The following is a 15,918-nucleotide window of genomic DNA, read 5'->3' as shown; positions in this document are numbered from 1 at the left end:
GCTCAGACGCCTTATGGCTGATTTGGGTGTTGGGCAGCCATCTGCCACCACCATCTTCACTGACAGTCAGAGCGCATTGGCAGTTGCGCGGAACCCAGTGTTCCATGCTCGTACGAAGCACATTGAGGTGCACTACCATTATGTCAGGGAGAGACTCTCTGCAGGAGAGATCAGTTTGGCTTATGTGCCAACACAGGATAACCTTGCAGACCTTTTCACAAAGGCTCTGCCTCGTGAGAAGTTCGAAGCTTTTCGCAAAGCTTTGGGCTTACTCCCTTTTGTGGATTCGTCCACATAGCTAGACACTTCCCTATACATGAGTGCTAGCTCTTGTTCACCGCATCACTCCAGGGGGGATTTGTTACCATATTATAGTAGTGATGTGTGTGAACACACTTAGGACCGCCGGGGCACTTTTTCCCTCACTAGGAGGTTTTTTCCCCCGTGCATTGTATATACGCCCATTATCTTCTAGGGCTTGTTATCTTTCATTTTTGGCACTCATAATACACTACTGTGTTGTGCTCAAGCTTCCTCATCTTCTTGAAGTTGTGTGTGCATTCCTGCAACCCTAATTCCAACAGAAATTATGGCAAGAGAAGCTTCAATATGCATACATCTCATCATGAAACCCTAACACAAATTGGCATGGCCCGTTTCCCCCCTTTTAAGCAAGAACTAGCACTAAACCCAAGCATAGTAGGCAATATATACTTTATAACATGAAAAGAAAGCATAAGGAGTCAAAGTAAAAAGGCTATAGTGATTAGGGTTTGAAAAGAGCACCAAGAAGAAGGTGGCAAATTTTGAAAGAAACCAGTCAGGATGTAGAAATAATCGGTGCCATTTTTGCTCATGGAAGCCTCAAGAACTTGCAAATCATCTCCCTGATGCCTTCCCATGCCTCAATGGTGACCAAATATGCTCTAAATCCACTGTGGTTGCAAAAATGTGAGAGAGGGATGAAGGGGAGGAAGATGCATGTCCACACCTCTCAAACCTTATCCACTGTGGTTGCAAAAATGTGAGAGGGATGAAGGGGAAGAAGATGCATGTCCACACCTCTCAAACCTTATCCATTGCACACCAAAATTTGGCCACACCTTGTCTGGCTCTCAAAAATTAGTCTTATTTGCTCCAAAATGAGACCAAATCATGTCCTAATTCCATGGCCACCACTCAAGATCAAAATTGCCATGGTTTTTAGCATCAAACTTGAAGTATTTTCCATGCTTGCACCAAAATTTTCAAGAAAATGTTGTGAAAGACCAAAAAATCAAGGAATCAAGAAGAACAAGAAAATCAAGAATCATACATTTTTAAAAATTACAAGAAGTGAAAGAAAAAGATGGATCAAAGGCTTGGCTCTAATACCAATGTAATGAAGGAAGACATAGCTCTGATACCAATTGTATAATGAAGGAAGCCATAGCTCTGATAGGGGAGTACCACCATGGAAGCTTGGGAGTACCACCTTGTGCACTCATGAGGGAGTACCACCATGGAAGCTTGGGCATGAGATCTCAAAGAACATGTAAAGTGATATGTCAAAAGGTCCAAAAGGTTATAATATCCATGTGCCCTAGGCCTTTTATCTCCCAGGGCCCCATAAATCCTCATATGTAAATAACCCTAAGCCCAAATTGCCTAGGCTCATTCCATGGTGGAAGCTTGGGCATGAGATTTCGAAAAACATGTAAAGTGATATGTCAAAAGATCCAAAAGGTTACAATATCCATGTGTCCTAGGCCTTTTATCTCCCAAGGTCCCATAAATCCTCAAATGTAAATAACCCTAAGCCCAAATTGCCTAGGCTCATTCTCCATGTGAATCTAGACCTAAACCACTACATTACACTTATATAGTTTGAGGCTAATATTTATTTTCAATAGTTTGGCTTGAATGTTCAATAAAGTAAGCTATTTTTGTTGAAGTTGATATCTTTGTAAAAGTGGAAATTATTTTGATCCCCACAAGTTATTTCAAGTAATATGATAAAAATACACCAAGAGGAAGCATGGGCTCACTCTTGTGTGGGGGAAAATTGGACCCAATCTTGTATTATGTGTAGATTTTTACACTATGTCATGTTAATTCTTATTTTGCGATTTATTTTACAATTCGGATGTGCAATTTTTACTGTATGACATGTTAATTCTTATTTTGTAATTTATTTATAGGTCGTTATCCTCCAAAAAGAATAGAGTATTGTATAGAAAAAAAGCCTCTATAGTGAAATAAACTAGCAATTCGACTTCTAAAGCAATTGAATGCACTTGAGTTATTAGCAATTTGATATTCATACTATTTTTCTTTTTAACAACTCTAAGAAGAAAATAAGTTGCATATGAAAATTTAAAATATAGTAGTTGATAAATTATTTATTTTTATTTTACTTAGATGAAAATTATAGATGTGTAGTTATATAAGATAAGATGACTTAGGATCTAACTAATCTAAGATTATTTGAATATGATATAAAATATGTTAATCTAAGATGGGTATCTATAACGTAAAGTTTTAATTCAAAATTTGGAAGGATTAATAAAAGAAACATACATGCCATCTATCTAAAATATAGATGTAATTTATAAATGTTGTTCTAGAACCAAAAAAATATAACAAAAATATATATATGTTATTCTAGAGTTTAAAAATATAAACATACAAGACATATACTTAAAATATAGATGTAGTTTATAAATGTTAAATGTTATTCTAGAGTCTGAAAATATAAACATACAAGACATCTATTTAAAATATAAATGTCAAATTTTATTCTAGAGTTTGGAAATATTATCACTTAGAAATGATTTATAGTATTTTTGAGAGATAATATTTATTTTATGAATGTTTTTCTAGCATGTATTTAGTTAAGGTAACACAAAGTGGTCCCCAAGAAACCAAAATGGGCATACAAAGTAATCCATAATAAATCAAAATTTGCACCCGAAATCAAAATATCCACATAAGATGATCCATATAGGAGATAAAAATGTGCACACAAAATGATCCACAAGATCAAAATTTGTCAATTGGTTTTTTACTATACACCACAAGAGAGTATAAATATGTACACAAAAATGTATTATCTATTAATTAATTAATTATTTTATGCAAACTAGGTCATAAGAGCCTGAATGTGTTTACACATAGAACTTTAAGAAATTAGGATATACATAAAATGGTCCAGAAGAGATCAAAGTGTATTATATATTTTAATTAATTTATTAGTTTTTTGCAAACAAACTCACAAGAGCTCAAGATGTTTCAACACAAACTGAAACCTAAGAAGATGGGATGTGTCATTAATGTTTTTATAAAAATAATAATGTGATTACATTATAAATCATATTTTAATAATAGTTTGTTTTAAAAAATAAAGATAAGATAATTAACTATTTATTAAGCTATTTAAGTAAGTAAATAAAAAATATAAATGTAAAAATAACCTAAATATTATTATAAACTTAAGAAAATTAAATTTATGTTAAAAAGAAACTCCAAATTTAGGTTTACTAGAAAGATAAGTAAAGAAAAGAAGAGGTATAAATGGGAGAAGGAAGGGCCTTTATGGGGTGAGGGAGGGGTTTGCTGTTGGTAAAGGAAAATTTTCCATCAAAGAAAGCAACATCCCCAAACTTTTTAGAGCTATAAATATCTTTCATAGGAAATAAATTTCTAAATTAAAGATATTTTCGTACAAAAGAAACTTTTTTTGATATTAAATATTTCCTTTGTATGAAGATTTCTTTGTATAGAATTTAGGGTCAATTTGCTTTACAAATTTAATTCAAGAAATTCATATATTTTAGACAAAAATTTAACTTTTTAAATAGTTCGGGCAAATAAATGCAACATGCCATAATGCACCTCTACCCTAAGTTGGTTTCCACCCTTATCTCTTCATTTCTTGTTATTGTTTGGAGGTGCCATCATGCAGCACCTCTACCCTCAAGTTTGTGGGCACCTTTATCTCTTCATCTCTACCATCAAGCTGGCGGCCACCTTTATCTCTTTATGTCCTACCATTGCTGTGTATCTATACAATTTTACAGAATTATCCATGCTCTTGTTCCACCTAGGTACATCCAAAGAACACTACTCAAACCTCCGCATTTAGCCAACTAAGAATTTGAAAAAAAACTACTACCACCCTCAACGAGAAGAGATAAAACCATTCATGTAAATATAACTTGGACTGAAGCCGCTATTAGGAAGAAAAATGTCTTAGAATGGAGATCTTTATTCTACCATCAAAACATCAACACATGAAGAAAGTTGGGGCTATGCAACTTGCTACATCACCAAATCTTCCAAAATTTAGGGTGAATTATATTCCTTAGATCATATCAGTTTTATTTTGGTCCAAGAGCTCAAAATTTTGAGAAAAAATTTTGGCCCTCTACACTCCTTTCTCTAAGGTGTCACTACATTCTCTCTCTAGGGCCTTATTTTTAAAATCAAGAATGTAGGTTTTGAGTTTTTTATGATTTTCTTCTTGAGAATTGACTCTAAGCATAGTGTATTTTGGTGATGAATTTTAGGTCACAAGAAAGAAGATGCAAAATATTGCATATGAACACTCACCATTAACACGTAAAACTCCTTAAAGATACTTTTAAAATTTATGTACCTTTAGAATTTAGTGTTCTTATTAATATATAATTTTGAGTGTTTTCATGTTAACGTTAAAATTTAGGACTTTACCATGAAAAGTTCCTAAATGATAACCAAGTAAAAATCAATTTCAAACCTTTCAAAGTACTTTTTATTTTTATTTCAATTTCTCATGTTGTGAGTATGTACTTAGAAATCTTGAACATATTTAAAGCACCTTTAAAGCCTTCTATCTAAAAACAAATGGGTTTTCTACCAAAAGACTCCAAGCTATAAAATATGGTTTATTAAAAAGAACATGAGTGTTAAGGTTAGGGAAAGAAGTCATAGGAACAAAACAATGAAAAGTTTATTAATTCAACAGTTGAAAAGGTAATTAAACCACTTGATGAAAAATAAAATTAAGTTTATTAATTTAAGAGTTAAAAAGGTAAGAAAACCACTCAATGAAAAATAAAAAATAGTTTCAAGAAAATAAAAATAGCAAGCATTGGTGCACTCTAACCATTAAGTTTTTCTTTCAACAAGGCTCAAATGACTTTCATGTTTAATATATCTTTTACTTATTTTAATCTTTCAATAAGGTTCAAATCAAATGACTTTTGTGTTTAATTTATCTTTTACCTATTTTTGCAAAAATATTTTAATAAGACTTGGAGTCAACAATTCACACTATCATTGAAGAGAAGAATTTGTATGAACCCACAACAATAAGTGGAAAACATACCAATACTTATAACATTACTACTCATTTAAGGCTAAAATTTTATTTCTCTTTCAAAAAGTGCTAAATAAATTTAGTGTTATCATGCTAATGTGCTGTAGTGCACTAATATCTTAAGATTTTGTTTTGTGCAACAAATTTAGCTTAATTTTGTTTTTTGATAAAGTTAACAACTTAATTTTTGGGTTGCTTTTCCAAATTACTACAACATCTTAAACATTCTTAGTGGGAGGTTGCTTGAGTATGAGACTTCCTTGATTTTTTTTGAGACATTATATTACACGACTTTTTTTTTTGAAAATTATATATAAAGTTATTAGAACTCAATATATGTATCATGAAATGATTGTAAAAATTATACAAGTAGTTTTTAAAACTCAACATTATAGTTAAAAACTTTTCATATTACATAAGTAATATTTAAAACTTGGAGTGAAAAGTTTTCTAACATGAACGTCGTCGTAGTAATTCTTTATGTTTAATGAGTCCATAAACTTGAGTTGAAACCTTGAAAGCTCATGAAAGTTTAGGTCATCCATGTGTGAGTTCCACAAATAAAATATGATAAACTTCCAAATTCACAATATGTAACTAGGTGGGACAATTTTAGAATTGTCCAGAGATGAAGGTAGCATTGACATAATCATCACTGCAATATAAGCCTGGGTGCTGATGGGAGAAGCCTTGTTGTGCAAGTTGCTTTCTCACACTTAAAACAAGGTCATAGTTGGTGATGGGAGTGTGGGTTTCTAGTTGGGCAAGAACATCATGGATTGCATGGCTCATGGCCCCAAAGGCTCTTTTAGGATTTCCACTATAAGGCATAATGTCTTGGGCAGTCTCATATGCTTGGCATGCACTTAATAGAATGGCCATGTCTCCTTTCTCATCATGTGATTGAGCCACTTGTGCATGGCCATGTGGATGGAATTGTGGATTATGAGCACCAATGTTAGGCTTAAACTCTTTTCTATAATAAGATAAAGGGACATTATTCTTTTTTCCATGGGCTAGATGGGTGATCATCTCTTCTCTATGTGTTAAAGAAGTGATGAACTTCTTTATTTTGATGCTAGATTCGTCCTTGAACATGTTGAATATTGTGGACTTGATGTTGCTTGTGATTATATCCTTTTGACCACCCATTTGTTTAAGAATTTCTACTAGCTTGAAGGGAGGTAATGATCGAGTTGATTTGACATTGGGTTCAATACAGTGGTCCATATCATTGCTTGAATCTTCTTCCTCCTCAAGGCTTGGCAGGTGGCCATGATTACTATTGGTTCCTGCATAGTGTTTCCACATTGAAGCCATGTGTGGAAAACTATCTCCAATTTGCTCTTTTTCATATCTGATGAGACCACCACTATGACAAGAGTCCGCTACGATGGTGAATGTTACTCCTTGTGGTAGAAGGTTTATAATTTCTCGAAAGTCCTCATCTATCAATGCCATGATAAGGTAATTAGATTAATCACTATGGAGACAATGCCATGATAAGGTAATTAGATTAATCACTATGGAGACAATGCCATGAATACTCACTGGTGGAATCATTTAAAAAAAAGCCATGACAAAGTACTAGGGTAAAAATAATGAGTTAAAAGAGTTCACACTAATTGAGCCCATAACTTATAGTGTTACAAATTTGCTCCCGTAGAGGTTCAAAATCCTCTCAATTCATTTGGACATGTGTGAGTGATCTTCTTTCTTGACACCAATATTTTGGTCACATTCCTTAGAGTGTGAAAGAATGTTTTCCCTCATATCACTTCAACAATTTACTAATAATTATAAATTGCCTTCAATTCAATTTGCCAACAATGTGGCAATTTAGAGAATTTGACTTGGCATTTACACAAACCAAAATGCAACAAAGCCATAATAAAGCACTTGAGCACTATTGTGGGCATGGGACATGCGATAACTTCTATGGGCATGTGATGAGTGATGATGGGGATGATAAGATCAATGCAACAAAGCCACCATAAAGAAAAAGATTAGGATATAAAGTAGAACATGTGTAGTCATTTAATCACTAGATGTAAGTGCTAGAACTCTACCATGATAAAATTTTACTGTACTCGGAAATGAAGCCATGATAAAGGGATCATACTAGTGTAAGCATTGTGGGTAGCAGCCAAGCTATTGGAAGAGTTTCATGATGATGCCACATGGCAAGACTTTGGAGGTTCGAGAAGCAATTTGGAGGTTGGAGGAGGGGTAGCCTCCTATTACTTTAGGAATTTGAAAAATATCAAGCTGAAAATTATAAATGTGCAAAGCATACAGGTACCTTACCCGCTAGTTGGTGTAAAGGGATCTGTACGGGATGAGGGTTTAAATCATCTTTTTCATTGTACAAAAAAAACATGTGCTCAATGTTTAAGAAAAACTATGGAGGTTTAGTGTGAGGTGAATGGCAAATTTTGAAAAACAACCTTCAAATTTCAAAATAACAATTCACAAAAACCTTCAAATTTTAAGGGATTTTAGTTATAATTTTACTAAAAACCTTAAAGATTTATAGGAAAAGCTCAATAGAAATTTTTGAGGGGTCGAAGGTTTTTTGAATTGTTACGTGTTACCTGTGAGAAGGTTCATGTCGCACGGAACTATGCATTCGTCGTACGTTGGCGGCGCCGTACTTCGGGCAGCGGTTTCATCAGCAGGCAAGCGTGTGCCGTGGCCGCTGTAGTGGAAGAAGAGAGAGTCGCCCGGGCGGGCGGAGGCGGCCATGGTGACGAGAGCCCGCCTGATATTGGCCCCAGTGGGTAGTGTGAAACGGCCGTCGTTGTCCACAAGCACTTGGATGTCGTCTTTCCTGAACTGGAAACGCTGGCAGAGGATCGTGTGCATGCTCCACACATCGTTCACGCATCCATGCAGCTCCGCCACGGTGCCCTCGTAATTGCAGCCCACCAACACCGCTGCTCTCTTCCCTCCTTCCATTTCAATATCGTTGATACCTAAGTGTTAATCTTGGTCGTAATCTGTCCTTAATCTTGGTCTTAATGACTTAAGCCGCCGGCGCCTGGCGGCAAGCTATGCTCAATCTGGCCAAGCTAACCCTCCTCGCCAAATTTTGATCTAATGACAAGCTTTGGCACCCAATCGCAGTCTTAAGTTATTAATCTTGACAGTAAGCTGGCTGATAATACACAACCCTAATGATGTCTTGATCTTAATTAGCTAAGTTGGCCAAGCTATGCTTAATCTCGTTTGCAAGGTCACACGCAGCTTATATACAAGCCTTCCCGCATGTCCTCCTCCTACGGCACTCCACCCTCTTCGCCACGTTAGTGTCACGTAAAAGATAATGTCTCTTTGAATAGAAGGTTCAAGGCATACTTCACGGTGTTGTCCGTTACTTTACCCGGAAAATTCAAAATTCTATTTAATGTTAAGCAGCGTGTGCACGCACGTGCGAGCACACACGTGTTCTTTTAACAATTTGAAACCTTCTCCATCTCCATCATTGCAAACACTTAATCATGCTACATAATCATTGTAAACACTTCCTCATGCTACATAAAGTAAACACTTAATCATCACTGTAAACACTTAATCATGCTACATAAAGTAGAAGCAAGTAGAGGGCATGCTTGAAATGGGTCCTTTAATCCTTCAAAAATTCTTCATGAAGCTCCCATTCCAAGATAATTATTTCGAAGAGAGAGAGAGAGAGAGAGAGAGAGAGAGAGAGAGAGAGAGAGAACCATTAAAAAAATCCTATAGAATTAGATTTCGATAGACATGGATAAGACTTGGACTAGATATAAAACAAGGAGGACTAACAGTAGGAGGCTTGGCACCTCAAAAGATGAACACAAAGAGCATGAGTGTCATATTATTACGTTGTAGCTTGGTGATGCCAATAAAGACATGGTCATAGATGGTAGATGATGAGTGGATTTTGATGGTGGTTGATGAACATATAGTTCTAGAAGATTAAACACAAATCTGATGGGTATCTGAACAATGATGCTTCTTAAATATGATGGATGACATGCTTGCTTCTTAAATATGATTCTTAAATATGATGGATGACATGCTTGCTTTTATGCTTGCTTTTTCTCACTTTATGCTCGCTTTTTCTAGTTTGTATTTTTAGCTTTATACCTTGACTTTCACAGTTTCACACTATCGTTTTCTAGTTTGTGTTATATAGATTTAGACCTTGACTTTTACAATTTCACAATCTTTTTAATGGATTGAAGGATTAAATGCATTGAAACACACATAACATTAACCCATTATCAAGTACACCTACGACTCAACCGACCCTTAAAGTTTGTGATACATACCATAAAGTAATTCCCTACCCCCCTCCTTCCTTTGGGTGTAGTTTTACTATAACCTTAGGCTATATGGTTACTCGCATACCTCTCGTAAACTACTTCATTTATAAAATTTGCATAAGATGATTTAAGGACTCAAGGCTTCGGTTACTAACCCTCAAGAAATTGGGATGCCCCAAATTTATGCTTCATTTCATTCTAGCAATGTGCATATTGAAATGCATGGAATATAGAGGTTTAATGTTGTTGGTTTGAAGGCATGATGCATTAGTTGAGTATTCCCAATGAAAAGATCATCATCAAGGCTTTTAAAAAATCCCTCACGAACTCCATCAACATATTATAAATACACTCCTCCCAATGTCAATCAAGGACCATGATTACCTCACAAGAGCTCACATCGTGTCCTTGTCTCTACAAAGCCATGTGTTCTCTAGATCAAGCCTTCCCTTAAGCGTGTCCTCCTACAACACTCCACCCTCTTTGTCATGTTATCCTTACTTAATTGATAATGTCTCTTTTAATAGAAGTTTCAAGGCATACTTCATGGTGTCCGTTACTCTTCCCAAAATTTCAAACTTTCCTTTAACCTATCATTAAATGTACACAATATACATGTTTGGTCAACCGTTCAAGAAATTTATTCAATGATGCCTTCTCCATCATTGTAATCACTTACTAATACGATAGACCACTTGCTACTCTATATCAACACTTGAATTTGAAGGGCAACCTCAAAATTTTATTTGAAGGGTTCATGTTATTTCTTTGTGAAGGAATTGGAAGGGCATACTATATTTTTTCCTCAATAATTATGCCCTTCTTTTGAAGGGTAAACCTCCCTTAGAAGGGTACCATAACATTCAAATTTTAGGTGTTCTTTATCTTAGGGGCATGCTCCTAAAGGGTGACCATACTAAAAACTTCCTTTTATTTATAGCTTATGTATTATGATGTATGATATATGATATATGTGTGGTGTTAATCCATGTGGGACCCAACCTTTGGTATACTAGTAGTAACTCACCAAAAAGGGTCTTGTATGAGAAGTTAATGCTTATAAATATGATTTCTCATTTGGTTCATAGCAACATGGGATGCTTGTATGTGAAGATAGCTACCTAGCGGTGGCTTCATGGCATACCTTTAAGGACTTGATGTTTATTCAAGTCCAAATATTTTGTTTCAAATGAAGGATTTTAAAGATTTTTATTTAATGTTCCAAACGAAGATTTGTATAAATATTTACATTCTAAATACCATTTGTTTGAATATTTACATTGTAAATACCATTTGTATTATTGGATGATAAATACATTGGTATGGGAAATAGTACTAATGATTTATAAAATTAGTGATGAGTCATAAAATAGGACTAGGCCAAGTTATGCATACAAACACATGCCAAGCTTGTGGCTCAGCTCGTGGATGGCATGTAGAGGAGTGTGGAAGGATGCATACATAAGGGGCTTCTGTATGGGATCAAGATGGAGTTAGCTCCTGTCCCCCAAGTCAATTATTATTTTATTAAATAAATCAAAGCGACACATTTCAAAAGTAGCCAAGAAGGATATATGATAAGGACATGTGGGCTTATGCAGACTGAGGTTGAATGCTTCTACAATTGGTCATTGCAAAGGATGTGGTTAATTAAACATTTTCAAGATTCTCTTCTCCGTGCCCTTTAATACTTGGACACCCTAGAAAGGCTACAAATAAGGAATCCTAACATCTATCTTGATAAGATTGCACATCTTTTGGTTCCATAGCTAGGACCTCACTATTTCTAAATGAGGAGGGGAAATTGGCTTTAAAGTGTACCTTTTCCTTCACCTTATCAAACACTATCAAAGGAGGTTCTTCTCAAATTAAAGCATACAATTGCAAGCGTTGGTAAAGGAGTCTCCTTACCATAAGTATTTGGAGAAGTTACTTGCCAAAAGCAACACATCAATGATGATAAATATAAGTAGCAAAGGTAGGAGATATTAGATAATGCCAGTCTCAACAATAGTGGGAATTAACAATCAAGGTGCCTATTAATCAATCATAGGTGAATATGGCATAGTAGGTTATGATAGAGTGAAGTCCAAACTATTTTTGGAACAAATATTAGTATGTATAACTAGCAACCATCAATTGTAGACATGAAGTTTCTAGAAGCCATGTGCTAGCTATAAATAATGGTTAACCTCCATGCACAACTACCTTTGGATGAGGTGTTTGGTCGCCATGGTTTAGGTATGGCGTTGTATCTATTGTGATGATCCAAGGTTTTCTTTGGTATCCGTACTTTTTTCAAGACTTGTTTAGGCAATTGTTTTGTTGGTTGCCTAGGTTCTAATTTTTGTTCTTGTGGGGAGGTTTTGGTTTTTCATTATGGTTTATGGTTTTTGTCGGCACAATAACTTTTGTATTTTTGTCATGATTAAAACCTATCCGACTTGTGTTATTGTTATTGGAGGTGGAAGTTTGAGAGATTTCATGGTTATAGTTAGTATCGTGCTCCAATGGTACAGTCACTTTGCAATTTAAGGATTACCATTCTTTGTGTCCAATTGACCATACAATCCGTGGCAATTATCCACGTTCTCCCTAATATGATGTTTTTTCAATTGTTTCTGTAGGGGTCACATAAAATTTACAAAATGCATGTTTAGTCCCAATAACAAACTCAGTTTCAAGGCTTCCTACAATCATTGTTTGACAATCGTTGACTACAGCAACTGTTGCTATCGGTGGTGTGAGATTTGGGTGACCTAACGAGGTCAATGTGGGGTTGATTGGGCTAGGTTACTTGTGGGCAATGCCTCTACTAGATTTTGTACCATCCCTCTACCAAGTTCTTTGAAAGTCGTGGTTTGGGATAGTGTAGGTAATGTTTCGTTTTAAGTGAACCTAGAGGTTCTTGCACCTATGTCCACACTAGAACTTCTCCCAAAGATAGGGCAAGTAAAATCTCTTTTTATGAAATTCACACCACTATTAACAAAGTTGGTGTGGGTGAATTTGGTGCCTGTTGGACCCTCACACTTTCCATTTCAAATTGTCCACCGATCCTCCTTCTAGATCTGAGTTTGGTTGACTCATGCTGTACAAAGATTCTTCACTGGAAGTAGACTCCATTGATGGTTGCTGTTTCAAAAGAAAGGCACTTTTTTGGGTACTCGTTGTTTGGTGGGACTTGATGCTCTGGGAATTGGAGGCAGTAGGATTTGAGGCACTACAGTCTTGTTTATCGTAGTCTAGGACTTTCCCTGATCGGAGGTGCATCAAGAAGTGCTCCTCACTTTTTGCCCTAGATTTGGTGGTCCGTGGAGTATCAGCCTCTTCGCGTGCGGCCTGGGGTGTTGCTCGGCTTTGCTCTCTTGTTTTCCTCTCTTGAGGTGCCCCTGTGATGCCTTCTTCGAAAATTTTTGATAGCAGGCAAAGGTGTTTTTGTGTTTTCTCTTGTTTTTATTTTGTTTGGCGGTTTCTCTCTCTCTCTCTCTCTCTCTCTCTCTCTCTCTCTCTCTCTCTCTCTCTCTCTCTCTCTGTGTTGTGTTTTTGTGTTTTCTCTCGTTTTTTATTTTGTATGGCGTTTTGTTTTGTGTGTGTGTGTGTGCGTGTGTGTGCGTGTGTGTGTGTGTGTAGAAAAGAAAAAGAGAAGAAAAAGAATTAGGAGAAAAAGAAAAAAATAAAAAGTAACAATAATAAAATAAACTACAAATGATGCAAATGCATTTTTTTACTTTTTACGTTTTTTAGTTTTGATTTCAAATTTTATTTTTTGTTTTTTTCCTTTTGGTTAATTATAAGTACTTATTATATATATAATGTTTTCTATTTATTATTTTTTAATATTATTATATATAGATATAAATATAAATATAGATTTCTTAAAAAGGTTTTATACATATATATATCTATCTACGAATTATTTTATTAAATAAACTAATTAATTTCTTCTTCTTCTTTTTAAAATTTTAATAAAATAAACTCACTATGAAAAAAAATTAAACTAATATTAAAACTATAACTATAACTATAACTATAACTATTTTTTATATTTAAATTACTACTTATTATTTCTTAAAAATAATAATAGTAATCAAATATAAATGAGATAGGAAATACTAATAATAGTAGTAGTAATAAAAAAATTCAAACTAATAAAATAATACTACAAAAAATAAATAAATAAAAATAAAAAATAAAAAAAGCGAGCGCGGAGGGGGCGTGGAAGAGTGGAGGAAAGGAGGCGATTCGCGAAGTCCATTGCTGGGTGCGCAGGGGAGACCTGTGCAGCTGTAGGAGAGGTGGCGCAGGAGGCGGGAGGCGCGGCGCGGGCCGTCAGGACACGGCGTGGAGGCAAAGGCGGGGCCGTGCCGCCGTGCCCGTCAGTTACAGCGAGGTGGGCCAGCCGGGTCGGGTGCAACGAGGCGGCGCACAGGGCGGGGCCTGCTGACTGTAGTGCGCAGAAGGCGGCCCGGGCGGAGCTGCGGGTGGACGTTTTTGTTTTTTGTTTATATATATATATATATATATATATATATATATATATATATATATATATATATATATATATATATATATTGTAAAGGAAAAGGAAAATTAAGAAATTAGGAAAGAGAAGAAATACGCAATAAAAATAACAAAAATAAAAATAAAAAATACAAGAAAATTTAAAAAATTTAAAACAAAATTTGAGATAAGCTTTTTTGGGGGAGATTTTTCAAAATTTATCAACTTTGGGGAACCTCTACTAATTGTGGGGGGGTTTTCAAAATTTATCAACTTTGGGAACTCCTACTAACTGTGGCCACAATTTAAGCTTGGCTTAATCCATGAACTAATTAGCATGTTAATCACCAAAATTAAGCAGTTCAATTTACTCCCAATTAGATAATTCTTTGGGATGGGAGATTAATTAGGTAGCTAAGCAAAAACTAGACTGCTAAAGCCTATGTGTGATTAGTCAAAATCATCGCTCTTTTTTGGTCTCTAATTCCCCTAATTTGAAGAGGGAAATTGGGGCTTCAAGAGATTGATTTATGCCTAATGTGCATAGATTGGAATTTAAAGTGATGATTTGATGATATATAGACTATGACTTGCCCCTTTTACACTCTAATCACTTCTATTCAATCCCCATCTAACAAATTGAGTTCAATTATGTGTTTTTTGGATTTTTTCAAGTTTACTAATTATGTACTAATCAAAAAACCAAAAATTAAGAACTAATTGGCAAAAATTAAGCGATTTATGGATTAATGCAAAAAATGAGAGATTTCTCTATCTCTTAAAATATAAACCCTCTTCCTAAATGCTCTTTTTCTTGCAAATTCTCTACTCTAATGAAATGCAAATTAACCCAAATCAAGAAAATCACGTGTAAAATAGCATGTAAACAATATCAAAATACAATCAAAATCCTTCAAAATCACTTCTGATTCTCCAATACCATTGTTTTTTGGAGTGTGACCTCCTAATCAACAATGGGCAATATTGGGTGTACCCAATGCTTGGAATGGACAGAATTGAGGCTAAGTCCTAAGGCTGCTCCTCCTCGACAACGTACCAAATGTATTAATTAGAAGCACTCACCTTGTCTTCCATCGATTAACTTATCATAGGCAGCTCTTGTTGAAATATACAAGTGAATAGGGTGTGTGCGGGAACAAGCCCTTGGCAAGAGGCTGTAAAAGAGAATCTGTAAATGTGAGAGAACCAGTGAAAAGGTGAGAAGTATAGATGCTTGGATGTAAACCCTATAAATTGAGGCATTGGCCTAATGAGAATTTGCTGGTTTTTTATTATCCATGCCTACATTAAGCTATCAGTTAATTGCTCACTAATCACATCTTAATTATCATCTAATCTCTTTGTTAATGATGTTGATTCTAGCATTTGATCCACCATAGCTCATCACATTGCTGCAAATTTAACAACTTTGTCGAAGAGAGCCGCAGGTGGTGGTAATCTGCAACTTCCTCTTGTGGTGGGTGGCTAGTCAATCATCTACATAATCCTCACTCCTTTATCACACCGGAGAGCTCCATATACAATGGGATATAAAGAGTGTACTTGTGTCTTTTTGCAATGAAGTGGGCATAGAGGGTTGCACTCATCATGGAGTACACACGTCCCACTCATCCATCAGGAGCAGCACCTAATCATAGAAGGACTACCATGAATCAATCATGCAAGCTTAGGCATAAGCTCCAAGAAGACAAGGTGTCATTTCATCATAAAAGGGTAAAAGGGTATCAAAAGGTATAATGTCCATGAGCC

At 35.3% G+C, this 15,918-nt stretch overlaps 1 protein-coding gene across 1 annotated transcript; it reads right to left on the bottom strand.

Annotated features, from left to right (window-relative positions):
* Positions 1-5,815: 5,815 nt before the first annotated feature.
* On the bottom strand, positions 5,816-8,558 carry LOC147615873 (metacaspase-6-like). The gene is made up of 2 exons (XM_086777992.1): positions 7,933-8,558; positions 5,816-6,786 (listed from the first exon to the last, which is right to left on the bottom strand). The coding sequence occupies exons 1-2, from the start codon at positions 8,294-8,296 to the stop codon at positions 5,951-5,953; spliced, it is 1,200 nt and encodes a 399-aa protein (XP_086634118.1). The 5' UTR covers positions 8,297-8,558; the 3' UTR covers positions 5,816-5,950.
* Between the last annotated feature and the right edge of the window lie 7,360 nt (positions 8,559-15,918).

The sequence above is a fragment of the Cibotium barometz genome, chromosome 39, assembly GCF_041138505.1.
Source record: "Cibotium barometz isolate CiBa-2024 chromosome 39, ASM4113850v1, whole genome shotgun sequence".
Taxonomy (NCBI): domain Eukaryota; kingdom Viridiplantae; phylum Streptophyta; class Polypodiopsida; order Cyatheales; family Cibotiaceae; genus Cibotium; species Cibotium barometz.
Note: the sequence above shows the minus strand (reverse complement) of the source record. Positions and strands in the feature narration are given on the sequence as shown.